Source organism: Lepidochelys kempii, chromosome 9, assembly GCF_965140265.1.
Source record: "Lepidochelys kempii isolate rLepKem1 chromosome 9, rLepKem1.hap2, whole genome shotgun sequence".
Lineage (NCBI taxonomy): Eukaryota > Metazoa > Chordata > Testudines > Cheloniidae > Lepidochelys > Lepidochelys kempii.
Genome location: NC_133264.1, coordinates 76,834,153 through 76,851,393, shown reverse-complemented (window position 1 = coordinate 76,851,393; position 17,241 = coordinate 76,834,153). Strand labels below are relative to the sequence as shown.

General features: G+C 47.1%; 1 protein-coding gene across 2 annotated transcripts in view; it reads left to right on the top strand.

Annotated features, from left to right (window-relative positions):
• KIF4A (kinesin family member 4A) overlaps positions 1 to 17,241 on the top strand; it is a 41,308-nt gene extending 24,067 nt beyond the window's left edge. For both annotated transcript variants that reach the window (XM_073360951.1, XM_073360952.1), the window contains exons 17-32: positions 377 to 480; positions 2,542 to 2,686; positions 3,149 to 3,259; positions 3,952 to 4,035; positions 5,107 to 5,220; positions 6,230 to 6,385; positions 7,602 to 7,696; positions 8,198 to 8,327; positions 10,345 to 10,515; positions 11,175 to 11,282; positions 12,214 to 12,291; positions 12,395 to 12,496; positions 13,182 to 13,343; positions 14,905 to 15,024; positions 15,834 to 15,956; positions 16,436 to 17,241. In XM_073360951.1, coding sequence (XP_073217052.1) covers positions 377 to 480; positions 2,542 to 2,686; positions 3,149 to 3,259; positions 3,952 to 4,035; positions 5,107 to 5,220; positions 6,230 to 6,385; positions 7,602 to 7,696; positions 8,198 to 8,327; positions 10,345 to 10,515; positions 11,175 to 11,282; positions 12,214 to 12,291; positions 12,395 to 12,496; positions 13,182 to 13,343; positions 14,905 to 15,024; positions 15,834 to 15,956; positions 16,436 to 16,621 — 1,989 coding nt within the window. In that variant the 3' untranslated portion in view covers positions 16,622 to 17,241. The remainder of the gene's footprint in view (positions 1 to 376; positions 481 to 2,541; positions 2,687 to 3,148; positions 3,260 to 3,951; positions 4,036 to 5,106; positions 5,221 to 6,229; positions 6,386 to 7,601; positions 7,697 to 8,197; positions 8,328 to 10,344; positions 10,516 to 11,174; positions 11,283 to 12,213; positions 12,292 to 12,394; positions 12,497 to 13,181; positions 13,344 to 14,904; positions 15,025 to 15,833; positions 15,957 to 16,435) is intronic.

Sequence of the window (17,241 nt, the reverse complement as noted above, 5' to 3'; positions counted from 1 at the left end):
GTTCCATGTAGTCCCAGTCTTCCAACTCACCCCTCAGAATTGCACTTCTGCTGTGGCAGTGCTTAGCCTCCATGGAACTCAGCCACTGCTGCCATTGAACTGGCTTCCTCTTTCCTACAAGTTCAAAAATGATGGATTCCAGCACCCACCTGATTTATTGATCAAAACATGACTGCCAGACTAAAGGCTAACTGCAGGTGTATATTGATCTGGCTCCTACAGCTGCTGCATGGAGAAGTCTTCTGATTCCTCCGACAATAGTGCAGTTGTCCAACCTATTGAAGGGAAACATGGCTCCCCAAGACCTTATCTAGCCTTGTCCCTAGCCATTGGGATTTCAAGACTTGAAATCTCTCTGCTCCTGTCTCCTTTCTAGACTAATATCAAGGGCCTGGAGTTGGAGGTCAGCAGCCTGCAAAAAGAAAAGGAAGAACTGATCCTTGCACTTCACACTGCAAAGAAGGATGTTAACCAAGCAAAGTAAGGCTGGCTAGAAAGGCCAAGTAGATTAGAGAAATGAGCATCTACTGGAACCAATCAGTGGCACTTGGCCTGGCAAGTAAATTGGCCTGGCCATTGCAGCACATACTGACTACTGGAATAAAACGTAAAATCCTAAATTCCAAACTGTGTTGCAATGAATGGGCTCGTCTCCTACACGACTATGTCCCATTTGATAAATCTGCACGCTTCAGGTGCTGGGTGTAGTTTTTATCACCACACTACACAATGAACCAAGCTAAGGAATTGAATTCACACCCCTGTCAGGTCATGAGGGCTCTGGGGAATCGCTTCACAAACCTTAACTACTTCATTGAGACAATGAGTATATTTTTAGGCTGTGGAAGGGTTCATGTTTGGCACTAGGAAGGTGCCTACTGTATCATGTTTTTACCCTACAGACTGGCATAAAGTGTGAGGTGGGGGGAATACCCTCAACTCTGAATGAGTAAATTTTCAATTTCTCTTGTAGAGAATCTATTCTGACCTAGTGCATCCTGCTAGGAGTTGAGATGGGGAAGGGGAGGCCCTTGAGACTTAACGCCCAGAACAGAGAGCCAAAGCGTTATTCTTAGCCCTGCTACAGACTCTGATGTTGTGTAGTTTTCTCCCTTCTCAGTGCCTCAGTTTCCCATCAATAAAACAAGAATAATGCATACTTGATTTGATTTGTTGGGAAGGACTTGTCAGACTTATTTATCTTTAAAGCGCTTTGCCGTCTGCTGATTAAATCTATTCTTATCGCTAGCCTCTTTAGAGTATACTCCTGTTTTTCCAAATGGCTTGGGGAACAGCTGAAACTTTTGGATAACCAGGCATTCAGTTAAACAGAAGTACTATTTTTGATCTTGGTTCTAGCTTCGGGCTGGGAGGCAAAGGTCTGGGTACAGTGGGAGTTGCAGGCTGAAGACACTCTGGGGAGCTGCTTTGCTCAATTGGCCACTGTTGTCTTTCCGGGCTATGAGCCAATGAGCTCTGTGTGTCAGCCCCTCTCCTGCACATGTTGCCTGCCCTGGGCTATGGCCGGACACAGCCCCTCAGTGATGGTTCCAGTGTCTGTGAAATTCCTGCATTGATGGTCACTGGCAGGGTTTGTGTCCTGGGCTGCAGGGCTCTATGATGGGAGAGGAGGGCTGACTAGAGAGGCTGCTATGGATACAACTAGTTACAGGCTGCACTTTTGAACTGGGCGCAATGCAGCCATAGAACCAGATTGTGAGTGGATATATTGTTGCACTGGTATAGCATGAATTATACTCCTTGCTGAATATTAGCTTAGCATGAAGAGGTTAATTGAGAAGTTATTAGTGGATTCAGATAACAACTAGAATTTTCAGATAAAGGAAATTCTAGTTAAGTTGGAGTGTACCATATTACAGTTCTAGACTCTATTGGTATGTCTATCGACACTGCAAAAACCAAACAAACAAAAAAACCCAAACCCTGCAGCAGCAAGATTCGGAGCCTGGATCCAATGAATCAGGCTTGCAGTATGGAGCTAAAAATAGCAGTGAAGACATTTTGGGCTTGGACTGGAGTCCAGGCTCTGAAAACGGGTGAAGAAGGAGGGTCTCAGAGCCTGGGCTTCAGTCCTAGCCCAAATGTCTTCATTATTGTTGTTTTTAGCTCCATTGTGTGAACCCTACAAGCTTGAGTCATTTAACCTGGGCTCTGGGATTAGCTGCTGTCCATCTCTCTTTGGGAGTTTTAAGGTATGTTTGCAATGCAGTCGGCTCTCTTTCACCTGAAGGGAACTGATCTCTTAGCAGAGATGTTCTTGGCTTGCCCAGGATCAACTATTCTACTTGCACCCTGGGAAATAGATTTCTAGTGTGCATCTCCCTTCCAACCTTCCCTTTGGGTTGAATGAGTTGCTGAGAAGCACAGCCAGAGTTTCTAAACTCTGCTTTATACAATGGTCAGGTCCTGGGGTGAGTGAGGGACTGCTATTCTGGGTCTGTTTTCACAGTAAGGAGAAGGGGAGTCTATTTCTGGAGAATAGCTCTCCTAGGCATATATTTATAGGGTGATTCTTTGCAGGCTGAGTGAACGCCGCAGGAAAAGACTCCAGGAGTTGGAAGGGCAAATGAATGAGCTAAAGAAGAAATTGAATGAACAGTCAAAACTCTTGAAGCTGAAAGAATCTACAGAGCGCACAGTCTCCAAACTGAACCAGGAGATTCGGGTAACTAACACTGCCATATGCAGCCTCTGAGCTCATCTAACGGAGTAACTTCAGTCAGAAGATAGTGAAAACTTCCATTTTATTGGGTTGGCATCACCCTGTGTATTACAAGACTCCTGTAATTGTAGTTATGTGACTATCGCTGCTAATGATGGAGTGGATAGGAGGCTCTTGTAGTACAAGTATAGGCATGGGAGTCAAATCTGGCTATACTACTTGTTCAGTCCAAGCCTTGGGCAAGTCACTTGACTTTGTTGTAACTTGGTTTCCATGTCTGTAAAATCAAGATGATTCCCTACCCCTTTAAGTGCGGGTTAAGAGGATGAAATCATTAGTCTCAAGCACTGACATCCTCAAAAGGCAGGTGCTGCGGGTGGGCAAAGTTTTGTAATATGTCCTCTTGTCAAGAGTACTTGGAAAAACTATCCAAAGTGTAAGTACTGGAATAACTTCCTGCTGCAGGAAATGAAAAATCAGCGGGTACAGCTGATGCGCCAAATGAAAGAGGATGCTGAGAAATTTAGACAGTGGAAGCAGCAGAAGGACAAGGAAGTGATCCAGCTGAAAGAACGGGTAAGTGAGCCATTAATTGCCTGGACAGTCACTGCTGGCCATGAGTTAACATCTGAAAACATAACATCTCTACAGTGCCTTGAGACTAACAAACCAATAGGTCAAAAAGCCTCTTGTTCCATATATGCCTGAGTGGCAGGCTGCCACCTTTCACCAGTTATATGTGTAATGGGCAGATAGACAATTGGTTTATGTCTGAGGTTCCCTGATCTGCCAGTAGAGTGATCACAACTCCGATCTAAATCAGAAGGAAAAAATACCACAGCGTTAGTACCTAGGGGTAGCTTTTCCACAAAAGAGAAGTAGGAGGCATCTGCCTTTCAAGGGTATATTGAGAATACACTACATGAGCAAATAGTTAAAGCTGTTACTATTACAGTAGTTAACTTAATCAATCAGGTTGTGGCATTCAGGCCTAATAGGGCTTCTGTGCCTCTTTAGTTTTCAAGTCTCCTTGTCTCAAGATGTTGTGAGCAGAACAGTCCTAGTCCCAGAGGACGTAGGAGACCATATTCTAGAGCAACAAGGGCCTCCTGAATTTTAAGTCAGCTCAAGCTTACAGTGATCAGTGTTTCTGTCATAGAGCACATAGGATGTCTGTGTCATGATCCCCCTGGACTAAACAAGTGCACTGTAAACATGTCTTTATATGACCTGCAACTTTTTGACTTGCCTAGTTTGTTTCTCTTCAGGATCGCAAGAGGCAGTATGAGCTGCTTAAGCTAGAACGAGACTTCCAGAATCAAGCCAATATCCTCAGGCGCAAAACAGAAGAGGTGAGGAGCCAGCATCTGCTAGGGACTCCTGATCAGTCCCCCAAGGTCTGGAAGACGTGACTGGAGTTTTGGCAGGGGACAGATGGAACTCTTGATATTCTGGGGAACAGTTTTGGGGTTTGGAGATGAATTGAAGATATCAGTTCAGAGGGGATGCATTGTGACTTTTCTCTCCCCCTTGAAAAATTTGGGACTCTGCCTCTTAATTCTCACTGTTTCCTTCCCAAACCCAGTACCTCTTGATTGCACTGCCTGCCCTAGATTTTACCACCTGTTCCAACAATGATGGATAAGCACACTAGCTGGATCTGCTAAAATGATCACCAATGAGATCGCTAATGTTTAAAGTGTTGACATTAGGCTTCAGACTTCTCATTGATGTATGTGGGTGCAGTTAACACTGTGCAGAGCTTGTCTCAGGCTGTTTGCAGATGTGAGAAGACAACACTGCATCAGTTTTCTCTGGGTCCACTTCTTGAAGGCTTTCTGCAACTATAAGGCCTAGAAGCAGAAATGTTTTGACACAAAAATGCTTTTAAAATGAGAGCTTCGGTTCTGGCACACAACTGCATTGGGTGTATTCTGGAGACAACTTGGCTGCAGAATCACAGGAAATTAGGTACCCGGCATATAGACTTAATAATAAAAATGCATTCTAAAGGTGAACCAAGAGGCTTGTAATATGTCTAAGACCCTAGTTAAGGGGTATTCTCCTCCAAAGGCTATTGACATTCAATAATTCCAAAAGCAGATCAGGCAGCTGTTTCCTTCATGCTTAATACTGCCCTGCGCTCCGTGACCTCCCATCTGTATTAGCTTTACAAGGGCTCAGTGAAGGAAGAATGGATTCTTATAAATGTAGATCTGCTATTCCACAGCTAAAGCTAAAAGCAGCAGTGTTTTTGTGCAGATGTTTCCTGACTGACTTTCAGCAGCATGGAGTCCTGCTCCCAGAGCTGTGAATCAAATTAAGCTAAGCAGCCAACAGTTTCCACTGTGCTAGGGATGCAGGGAGGGGAAATGCTTGTATGTGTGGTGGAATTTTATTTTATTTATTTTATTTTTTTTCAGGCAGCAGCTGCTAACAAGCGCCTGAAAGATGCTCTACAGAAACAGCGTGAAGTAGTGGATAAACGGAAAGAAAGCCAAAACCGAGGAATGGAAGGAGCTGCTGCTCGAGTAAAAGTGGGTATCAGCATGGTGGTGCACTGCCAGATGCATCCCTTTGAATAATGAGCTCACACAAAGGTTGCCTGACTAGCTCACTGATGGAGGCTGGGTTTGATGGGTGGAGAACTGGGAGGGCCATGGAATTTCCTGTCCTGTATAGGAGTAAATAGAGGCAACATAGTTTATTTGTCCCTAGATATGGAAGAGTTCAGAGGAGGAAGTGGGTGACCAAAGTCCCACTGTTGCAATGTTCAGTAGAGTTGATTACAGGGGTGGGCAAACTTTTTGGCCCAAGGGCCAAATCTGGGTATAAAAATTATATGGTGGGCCTTGAATGCTCACGAAATTGGGATTGGAATGCAGGAGGGGGTGAGGGATCTGGCTGGGGGGTGGGCTCCAGGGTGGGGCCAGAAATGAGGAGATGAGTGTGTGGGAGGGGGCTCTGGGCTGGGGCAGAGCGGGCACTGGGGAGCTGAGGGGAGTGAGGGCTCCAGCTGTGGATGCAGGCTCTTGGGTGGGGCTAGCGATGAGGGTTTTGGGGTGTAGGAGGGTGCTCTGGTCTGGAACCGAGGGGTTCAGAGGGAGGGAAGGGGATCAGGGCAGGGGTTTGGGGCATGTGGGGGTGGCTCAGGGGTGCAGACTCTGGGTGGCACTTACCTCAAGCAGCTCCCGGAAGCAGTAGCATGTCCCCCTTCCAGCTCCTTCGGGGAGGTGCGGCCAGGCAGCTCTGCTGCACGCTGCCCTGTTCTCAGGTGCTGCTCCTGCTGCTCCCAGTGACCATGGTTCCCTGCCAATGGGAGCTGCGGTGGCAGCTCTTGGGGCGGGGACAGTGTGTGGAGCTGCCCTTATGTGTAGGAACCAGAGGGGGCGTATGCCACTGCTTCTGGGACTGCACAGAGCAGCCCCTGACCCTGCTCCCCAGTGGGAGCTCAAGGGCTGGATTAAAACGGCTGGCAGGCCGTATGCAGCCTGTGGGCTGTAGTTTGCCCACCCGTGGTTTATTCTCTGTCCTGTCTTTCTCCAGAGCTGGCTTGCAAATGAAGTGGAGGTTCTGGTTAGTACTGAAGAGGCCCGGCGCCACCTCTCTGACCTTCTGGAGGATAGAAAAATCTTGGCCCAGGAACTCCTGCAGCTTAGAGAAAAGAGGGAAGCTGGGGAGACTCCACCTCCAAAACTCAGGGTGAGTGACACACAGGGAAACAATAGCTGAGAGCTACACTCACTCTCTGTCCTCTTACTGCTATGCTTGTTTTCTCCGTTCTGGGCCTGTGAACTCCTGTGAAGAGTAGATGAATGTTTCCACAGCCCCCCTGGCTGATGAAAGGAGTAGCAATGAAGAGGTGGTTGTAGCACAAGAGGTAGCGGGGATCTGGTTCTTCATGGTTCTATTCCCTAAAGCAATTAGTCTGGCATCAATGTCATGAGTGAGCCCCTGCCCTATCGAAGGTTTTGTGTACAACCCTTTCTTCCATTGAGAAGGAAGGTCAGGTTTCAGCTGAGAGGAACTATTTATAAACATCTTTCCTGGTAATACAACCCCTATCTTAAGTGTTTAGAGTGTCTAAACTAAAACTCAGACTCAAGCACTGGGTGGGGAAATTTTTTGGCCTGCGGGCCACATCTGGGTATAGAAATTGTATGGCGGACCATGAATGCTCACGAAATTGGGGGTTGGGGTGCAGGAGGGGGTGAGGGCTCCTGCTGGGGTGAGGGCTCCTGCTGGGGGTGGGGGCAGAAATGAGGAGTTCAGTGTGTGAGAAGGGGCTCCAGGCTGGCCAGGAGGTGGGGGAGCTTTCCAGCTGGGAGTGCAGCCTCTTGGGTGGGACTGGGGAGAGACGCTTGGGATGCAGGAGGATGCTCTGTGCAGCGACGGGGGGGGGGGGGGTTCAGAGGGTGGGAGGGGGATCAGGGCTGGGGTTGGGGCAGGAGGAAGAAGCTCAGGATGCAGGCTCCAGGCAGCGCTTACCTCTAGTAGCTACTGGAAGCAGTGGCATGTCCCACTTCCGGCTCCTACCCAGAGCCGTGGCCAGGCTGCTCTGTGCGCTGCCCTATCCGCAGGTGCTGCCCCCGCAGCTCCTAGAAGCAGCAGCATGTCCCCTTGTGACGCTTGGGGCAGGGGCAGTGTGTGGTGCCCCCTTGCTGCCCCTATGCGCAGGAGCTGGAGTTGGGGCATGCCACTACTTCCGGGAGTGGTGCAGAAAGCCCCCAACCCCACTCCCTGGCGGGAGCATGGAGCAGGACAAGCCCCTGCTCCCTGGCGGGAGCTCTAGGACCAGATTAACAGGTCCCACGGTCCGGACGTGACCCGTGGTTTACCCACTGCTGCTCAACCACTCTCCACCTGCGTCTCCAACCTCAAATTATTTCATATTATGTCTTGCTGCAATTCTCTTCAGAGACGTACATACTCGATCGCAGATGTGCAGGCTTCAGAAATAGACCATTCCATCACAAAGCAGATAGAAAGCCTGGAAACAGAGATGGCGCTCAGGTAAGGGAGTGTCATGAAGCTTCTAGCAGGCAGAACTAGCTCTCATTTCTATAGCACCATGATCTCAAGGTACCTAACACGTTCACCATTGCAACCATTCTGTGAGACCTGGGAGAAGTGAAGAATAGGAAACCCAACTGACCTGTTCTGTGTAGTTTCAAGCAGAATATAGCTATCCAGTGAGAATTTCCAAGATACTGGGGCTATGAACACTATTTATGCAAAAGAAATGTATGTCTGTTTTGCTTATCTGAAAGATGGTAGCACAGCCCTACTTGCATGATGCTGAAGCAGTGGCTTGGTACAGATTCAGGAGAATGAATTTCCAGCTGACCCACCAATGCAGCTTTGCAGCAGACCCCACCACTGTGCAAACAATCAAGTTTTAACTAACTGAAGTTGCTTTCCATAATGTAATATTTTGGGAATATGACATTAGTGTTATCCAAGAGCTACTCCAAATTCTTTTCCTTGAGCTCAAATGTGTGTTTGTTTCCAAAGGAGTGCCCAGATAGCAGATCTGCAGCAGAAGCTATTGGATGCCGACAATGGAGACCGGGTGAAGCAACGCTGGGAAACTATTGCAACTATTCTAGAGGCAAAATGTGCCCTGAAATACCTGATTGGAGAGGTAAATTCTTTCTGCATTGTGGCACATCCATCTGTTTGGGATTGCTACACTGTATTTATTAGCTTTCACCATAGACATGTCTGCCTCAAAGAGCTCATAATCTCGGGTTGGACAAGAATAGAAGGAAGTGACAAATGTGGTGATACATGACAGGAAGGGGTTGTGACAAGGGCAGAGGTGAAAGTTAGCCAGTATGCCCCAGTACGGCGTACTGGCAAGAGCCGGTGCGCTGTACCGGGGTGGATCACCTTCCCCAGGCGCAATTTAAAGGGCCTGCGGCTCCCAGCAGCAGCTAGAGCCCCCAGCCCTTTAAATTGCTGCCAGAGCCCTGCTGCTGGAGCCCTGGGGTAGTGGCGGCAGGGCTGGGGCAGCAATTTAAAGGGCCCGGGGCAGTAGCGGTGGCCAAAGCCCAGGGCCCTTTAAATCGTCCCCGGAACCCCGCCGCTGCTTCCCCAGGGCTCTAGCAGGCTCTGGGGACAATTTAAAGGGCCTGGAGCGGTAGTGATGGCCAGAGCCCTGCTGCCGCTGTTACCCCGGGGAGGGGGAAGGAGGCACTTGCTGGTACAGGGTGGGCCAGGGCTGGCTCTGACCTCCCGCAGCCCCGCCCCTTCCACCCAAGGCCCCACCCCTTCCAGGGGCCGGAGGGTCCGTACTGGGAAGTTTTTCTAGACTGACTTTCACCCCTGGACAAGGGTCATAAAAAGATCATGATGACGATTGGGTGAATTGTGCATTCATTTTGAAGGTTACATAGATGGTTGTTTTAACATTTTAAAACAACCACTGGTCTCCTTGAAGTGGGTTATATGGGCAGCCTAAAGAGAGGGAAGAGGTATGCTGGATGGGGTCAGAATGCGATTCCTGACCTGGGGTGTAGCATGGAGGAAGTGTGGGGAAAAGACACACAGGATGCATCTATGACAAATGGGTTGGGAGGGGAGACACCATCCTTGAAAGGGAAGAACTTGAATTTGACACAGGAGGTATGGGGGAGCCTATGATGGTGTTCAGGGAAGAGCTGAACATGGCTCTAGCTACGAGTGAGGCATGTGACTTTCTGCTGTGGAGTTTTGGAAGGTTAAGAGTGAGGGATGATGTGTGTAAAGAAAGCCAGAAAGGAGCAAGTTGCATTAGTAAAGGTATGATACAATCAAAGGCTGATTGGGACTTCCAGAAACTGGAAGCATGGGTTGTGGAGAAACAGGAATTTACTAGCAATGTCTGTAGTTGGGAGATGGGGAAGATGGCTTTGAGTTGGCATTGAGACTCCCAGGAGGAAAGGTTTAAAATAAAAAAAAAAAAAAATCCACAAAAAAATTAGAAGGAAATGTAGAGGCACTGGCCTGGAGACACTAATCTCATCTTTGTGATCAGATGAGTTTGCCCAGGGGCAGTGAGGGCAGAGGACAAATCTCTGGGGGTACTCTGAGTGCAAGGGAGGAGGGAAAACAGCATAAAAAGCATCCCTGAAGGAGTAGTCAGCAATGAAAAGCACAGTCTATAAATGTCAGGATAGAGAGTAATTGTCTTTCTGTGCGGTGGGTAACTTTGAAGGATAACAGAAGAGACCTAGAGATTTGGCCAAGGAAAGGCCACTCATAACGGAAGCATAGATGAAGTGGAGGGAGGGGGAGGAAACCAGACTTGTAGAGGATCAAGGAGAGAGTTAGAAACTCAAGGCAGGAGAAGTAGATGTTAAGTCCAAGAAGAATGGAGACAAATGAGGTAGGTGGGATCAAGAGATATCTGAGGAGTGGGGAAGACAATGGCATGCTGAAATGCAGAAACAAAGGTAATAGACAATGGTGGAGTCATTCTAGTAACTGTTGTCACTGCTGCCGATTCTATCTGTTTCCATAGTGAAGTGTGTGCGCGGGGGGTACCTGATGATGGTTTTCAGGTGTGTCTAGCTCTAAATTTGACTCCAGCACCCTTGTTGCTGATGTCCAGTCCCACTCATGGGCTGTGGAGAGTGGCACCCATTTTCTCCAGTAGTCTCCTTACTGATGTCTTTCAGCTGGTTTCCTCCAAAGTGGAGGAAAGCAAACTTCACAGCAGCCTGGAACAGAGCAAAGCTAACTGTGCAGACATGCAGAAAATGTTGCTTGAAGAGCGAAACCAGGTGGCAGAGATAGAGGCTGAGCTCCAAAGTCAGTTGGTGACGCAGGAGCAGCAACATCAGGAAAAGGTAAAACCCAGAGGTGAAGGAGCACCATTATTACCACTGCTTGGCTTCCGTGGAGTTAAACAAATGTCTTGGAGCTTCTCTGCAAAAAGGTTCCTAAAGGTCTGCCCAAAAGAGTACCTAGATCCAAGTACCTCTTTCCTTAAGAGAAAAAGGGTTAAATTAAAATCAATTTGCAACCTGTCTTTTATTTTAAAAAAAAAACAAAAACCAGCAAACAAACCCTATTTTCATGAGGCTTTATTGGTCTCTGGCAGGAGACCTGATGTAATTATCCCTTAAGAAGTCTCCCTCATCTGTCTTCTGGCCTCCATTTCTAAAGTTTTAATTGTGCTAAATGGTCTTGCTGAAGTAAAAACAGAACCATTTTATTCAGCTCCATTCAAGGCACAAACTTGCTGCATCTGAAGACACGGTGGTGTTTTCAAGTGGACCCAGATTACTCTTATGCTGTGGATGGCAAAGAACTAGCTTGCTTGTCTCTACAACTTGTCTGCCTACTAGAGATTGCTCACCACACCATCTCTTCAGCTGCCCCAAAACCTCCAGGTCTACTGAGAATGTCAAGACTGCCAGGCATGCCTTAAGGGTTTATCCCTTAAAAGCATGTTTTGTCACTGTCTACATCCTCTTCATCTAAGCTGTGTTAATTTTGCCTATAGGTTCTGTACCTGCTTAGCCAACTGCAGCAGAAAGAAGCAGCAGAGAAGAAGCTGGAGGACTCTCTAACAGAGCATGAGCAACAGCTACTTGAGCGGCTCAAGTTCCAGGTAGATTAGATGGAGGTGGACTCGGCTGTGGTAGGCTCCCTCTTTATGGAGGGGTCCCCTGGTGCAGGATCTTTTTATATGTCGGTATCCCCCCATTGCCCCTGCTGGCGCAATGCCAGCTCCTTGCCATTGGAAGCGGGGCTTCCGAGTGGCTGAGTAACAATGGAAATTATTCATGCTGCTCTGCATCTGTAGACTAGACTGCTTGGAGTAGTTGCTAGTAGATGGCTGGAATATTGGGCCTCTCGTCTGTGTTCGTAAATGCTCCTTCGAAAGAAGCAAACTAAGTGACAACAGCCTTGCCTCAAAGACCAGTTCAGCTTCCACAAGCCCCACATCAGCTGCTTTTCTGCATGCTCAGGCCAACCAAAGGAATACTGTTAGCTCCATGCTGAGTGCAGCATCAGTCTGCCTTCAGTGATGAAGGGCCTTTGGGGGGGATCCAACAGTGGAAATGTTAAAAGCACCAGCTCCAGGGTGGGCCCTACAGTAGTAAACAACAGTGGAATACACTATTCTCTCCCTCAAAGCTACTAGAGTTTAGTATAGCAAATTGCTAGGGAAGGAGAGATTTGTCCGAGCTACTAAAGCAGAGCTTTCCTAGCCTAACTCATAGATTGTCCCTGATGGGTAAGGAATGTGTTAAAAGTTTGGAGACTGTAACATGAGGAGAGGGAACTATTGGCCTGTTTGGTAGGACAGAGGAAGTTATTAATAATACAAGTGAGGCTTGTATTCCTCCTGACCTCAAAACTAAAGGTCCAGTCTCATGTTGGAGATTGGTGGGGAGGCCACCTCTGCGGATGTGGAGGAGCAGAGCACTCCTAAGCATTGAGCAAGACCTCCTCCTGACTTGAACGATCTGTTGCCAGCAGTTTCTATCTCTCAGACCCTAAATAACCCTACAGATTTCATTCTTTCTTGAGAACAGGATGAAGAGCTTGAGAAAATGAGGGAACTTTGTGAGAAGAACCAAGAGCTTCTCCAGGAGAATGAGTCCCTCAAACAGGTAGGGAAGAGTGTGTGCACAGCCACCTGGCGCCTTATTGATGGCAGCGTTTGTTAGCTTTGGCTATTTATGATGCAGTGAAATTCATCATCTTTTTTAACAGAAATTAATACTCCACCAAATTGCCAGCGGACAGAAGCTCCGACACATTCAGCAAATGCCGACTCAGTCCCCAGATTCTCCATTTGATTATATTCCACCCAAGGTAAACAACTGCCAACTGCTAATTGCCACACTTCTCTGTGACTGATCGGGCTCTGTATGGATAAAGATACTGGCTAACAAACCTTTCAAACTTCCCTCTTACACCCGAGTTTATTAAGCTTCTTTGTTCTGAAGACTGGGATAGATGCATCATCTGCCCTAGGCAGGCCCCAAGGATTTCCCCCACCCTCTTCTTTAGTAAAGAACTAGAATCCTTTTGGAACCAGTTGGCACTGCTGCTCCTTTTCTGTCTAAAGGAAGCTGTCACACCTTGTATGTTGATACAGTTTGCCTTGTCCCCACCTTCGCAAGCAGGCTGCTTCCTCTGCAGCACTGCCAGTGTTTGCTGAGCCAGGGAGCAAGAAACTAGAAATCAAGTATAACGTATGGCCTGCAAATATGCTAACCACTAGGAATAATGTGGTGGTTTAGGATCACTTGTCATAGCTGTGTAGCATGGGGCAGTGCACCAAAGTTCTGCAAACTTTAAAGATAACAGGCTAAACCAGCTGCTGCTTTGAACTGTTAAGAATCCCTGCCAACCTGATGACTTGGCACTTCTCTGGTCCTGCAGTTCTCTTGGCTGTTCAAGTAAGCTGGGTGTGATATGCTGCTGGGACTCTGGAGTAGTCCAAATTCTGACACATTCCTTAGGAGGTCTCAAACCATCTAATTTCCATCTGTAGCCAAAGACTCGCCGTCAGACAACTGCAAAACCCCGTGCACAGACACCAGAAATGGATGTGCAAGAGCTGTTCTCTGAATCTGGGGAGTCTGGAGGGGAGATGGAAGATGCAGAGTGGGTGCCAATAAAAGCAGCCAAAGGATCCAAGAAAAGCCTATCAGGGGTATGATCCAGTTACCTTTCTCTGCCTCCGGCTTGGGTTACTAGCTCTGACTGAGGGGGCCGCTTATATATGTCATGATGCTGCCTAGCACATACAGAATGAAACACAGCTGAACTGTGGGGTTTGTGCTGGCATTCTGAAGCAAAAGCCATTTACTCCAGCAGCACAAGAGGGCATTTAGTTGTGGCCAGTAGTGCTTTGGATGGATTGTTGTCTGCCATCCACCTGAACACTTCAGATAGCAGCAAAAGTAGCAAGTGTTCCAGGGCAGCTGTACTTCCTGCACATCAAAGGAGTTTGTAACTCTCTGAACTGCTATGCTCATGCATGTGGCTGTTCCAGAGAGAAACTGGCTAGGATTGCAAAGTCCTCCTGCAGACGGTCCCAGCTATCGTGTGATGCAAAAGAAGGTGAGTAGTCAGCTTCTATGTGTACAGGGCTGCTGACCCCGTGGGGAGAAGAGGAGTATGGAACACTAAGCACTACATGTAGGAAGGGAAAGGGGGACAGAATAGAAGATGAGTGAGATAGAGTGGGAGATGATAAAGAGGCAAAAATATTGATGATACTGGTACCATGCAGCTTTCTCCACAAGCAGTGATGGGTACCAAATGAAGCACATGCATACAACTAAGGAATGGCATTTGGGAGGTAGAGAGAAGTGTTAAACTTTGTGGGAACTCTCCCTTCCTTCCTGGTTCCCGTAGTGATACCTTGTTTAGGCTCTTGCTCTCCACTAAGATTTTTGAGGGAGAGGCAGTGTGGATGGAGCTTGCATGTGCTGAACGCTTAAATCAGTAAGAACCAATGGGCCATTCTAAGCTTGAATTTCCCCAAAGCCAGCGCTCTGATCCCCTATGACTGCCTTCTCCCTCAAATTTTTATTTTTTTTATTTTATTTTATTTTATTTTTTTACAGATACACTTGTGTAAAATGTATACTGACACATCTGCAAGCTACATGCAGGCTCAACTGACCTGAAGGGTTGAGGGCCATCCACATTGAAACTGCTGCTTGGCATCAAAGGGAGTTTGTAATTCTGAACTGCTGTGCTCAAACCTTATTTAAAAACTAGGCAGTTTCAGAACCTCCATTGCAGGGGTGAGAGTGGCTGATTGTACTTCAGGCTTAGAATTTAAAACTGTGCCACAAAACCAATGTAACCCTTTTACTTCTGAACTGGGATGTGCATTAGCTTTATCTGAGAGAAACTCTAGTTTCATGCACTTAGACCTGTGAGTGAGACTGGCTGTTGCTGGCATGTGTAATGGGAACATGGAGAGGTCTCAAGCTTGAATTTGACCTGGCAAGGTGATGGAAAGTTATCGTGGTGGTGCTGAAACACCAATATTCAGAATGAACATCTACTCCAGGAGATGGCTCAGTGGATCACTTGCATCTCTTTTCTGGGGATAGAGTGGCAGTGAGGTGATGAGGGTCATGGTAGTTTCTGCAATTTGGTGTCCAGTACTAGCACTGGTAAAGACCCTCTGCTGTGGCTATCTAGACACAGCCCAGCAGCAGTGGAACTGTTATTACATTGAGCTCTCTTCTCTTAAGTGTTCCTGCCGGGGCCGATGTGGAAACAGGCAGTGTGGCTGCAGGAAGCAGAAGCTAGGCTGTACTGCAGGCTGTAACTGTGATGCAACAAAATGTAGAAACCGTGATTCTGGCCTGCTGGTGAGTAATACTGCATTTGGCACTTGGACCTTGGTGCTGGATGCACCCAACATCTACCTAATAACTTCCATATAATCTAATTCAGAAAGACAAACATGGGCATCCACAAGCTAGTGGTGCCTACACATACAACTTGGCAACCTATGTTGGAAACGATTGTAAATGTCATTTGAGTATAATCCCCCTGGTGCATCTTGCCATGTTAACCATGGTAATAGCTCCACCTGCTTTGCCAGCCTGCAGGATTCAAGAATATGAATGTGGGAGTCTTTCTACTGCTCTCCAGTCTTCTGGGCTAACTTGCTGCAACCTGGCAGATGCCTCTCAGGGGATAGGTAATGGCAGTCCCTTCTGCCTGGTAATTGACATGAACTTGTGCCTCTGGTCCAAACTACAAAAAACTTACTCCACTCCATTTATTCATGGCTTTTTAAAAACCTCTGAAGAGGAACTTAGCTGGTTTTAGCTACCTCACAAATCATCCTGATTCATTTATGATTCCGAATAGTAGCCCTCTCGGCCTTTTGCATTTGAGTTTGACTAGCAGTCTGGTACTGGGAGGCCTCTGCTCCAGACCTCCCATCCTGGTTACCTAGAAAGCAAAATTAGGTGATTTTTGATCCCTTATCACCTTGAAGAACCAGTTGCCTTATAACATGTGCCTTCTAGTGCCCACGCCACTTTCTCTAGAGTTGCTGTTCACAGCAAGGGGAAGTAAAATACTAGGATCCATAAATAAGTCTATTTCCTGAATAAGATTTATTGATGGGGCAGCATTGGCCTAGGCTCATGTGCATGTTTGTCCCCAGGATGGTCCTATGAGTGAGGATCAAACAAGAGATTCTGAAGGATCCTTCAAACTGGAAGATCCCACGGAAGTGACTGCTGGGGAGACCTTCTTTGAACCAATATGTATCACTCCAACCAAGAAGGTACAAATCAGAAATGGGGGAGCCTGGGTGGAATTGATGATTTCCAGCCACTGGCTGCTGTATCTTGTTCATGGCTAGGAGTGGGCACTAAATCAGGAGAAAATTGAGAGGCAATTTCACTGCCTCTTGCTTCTCCCCGACCTTCTGAGTAGCCTGGGGGAATTAGACCATTTTGCTATCAAATAAGCCATTGACATGTTGGCCCTTTACCTGGTTCAACCTCACCCTAATTGATTCCATGTCCTTATGCCAACTAAGTACACTGGATTCTGCTCCCTCCCACCCAACTTTTCTGCCCCATTTTATAAATCTCTTCAGAGTTTTGACACGTACAGAAAATAGAGTAGCTTTTGTGAATTACCGTTCGTGACTGGGGAAAGGCAGCTTGCAATTGTGGAGGTCTTCAAGACTCAGGGAGGGTTAGCTGGTTTCTTTGAGTGCTGTGGCAACTCAAGCTAATAGCCTCATTTTCTTACCAGGTCCTGAAAGAGATCACTGAGCAAGATGTGTTTGTCAAGAAGGCCAACACAGCTGCACTCTTAATTAATGGAGATGTAGAGTTCCAGGAGAACCAACTACCACTAGTAAAGAAGAAAAAGCGAATGTTGAGTAGTAACACCAGCTTCTTCTCCGGCTGTACCCCCATCAAAGAGGAGGACAACTGAGGGCAAGGGAGACGACCTGTGACTTTTAATGTTACCATGTTGCACTTCCTTTCCCACCTCAGACACTAACTCTTAAATGATTAACAGGATCTATGGCTACAAAATAAAACTTCAGAAGGAACAAGTCTCAGCTGCTGGCCGTGATATGGGACGGCAGCTCTCCCTGGGTTGTTTGTCTAGATCTGCCTGAGCAGATGTTCGCTGTACCAGAACAATGGAGGGAAGTGTTACTTTCTCTTTGGAATATTTTAGTGAGCAGAGTAGACTCATCTAGTCCATGCATTCCAGCTGCATCCTGAACTGTGAACAGTTTTACCTGCATTGCTCTTAAAAGATCATTTTGAATGCACTGGTCACTGGGCCCTTTCTTCAAATGCAGAAAAAGGAATTCCTGCCCAAATTACCATGTGAGCCTTCATGGTGCTTTTATCTTAGTGGGGCACTGTTTGTCGTCTTAAAACTAGCTAGCACAGCAAACTTGTCAGTGAGTGTGCTTCCTCTAGGCCACTGGTGCCTCACTAATGAAATGACTCTCACTAGCCCTTGTCTTTGTGAATATTAGTAATTTTAACTTTTTTTAAATTTTTGTAGCTTTAATAAAGAAGTACAAAAATGCATAA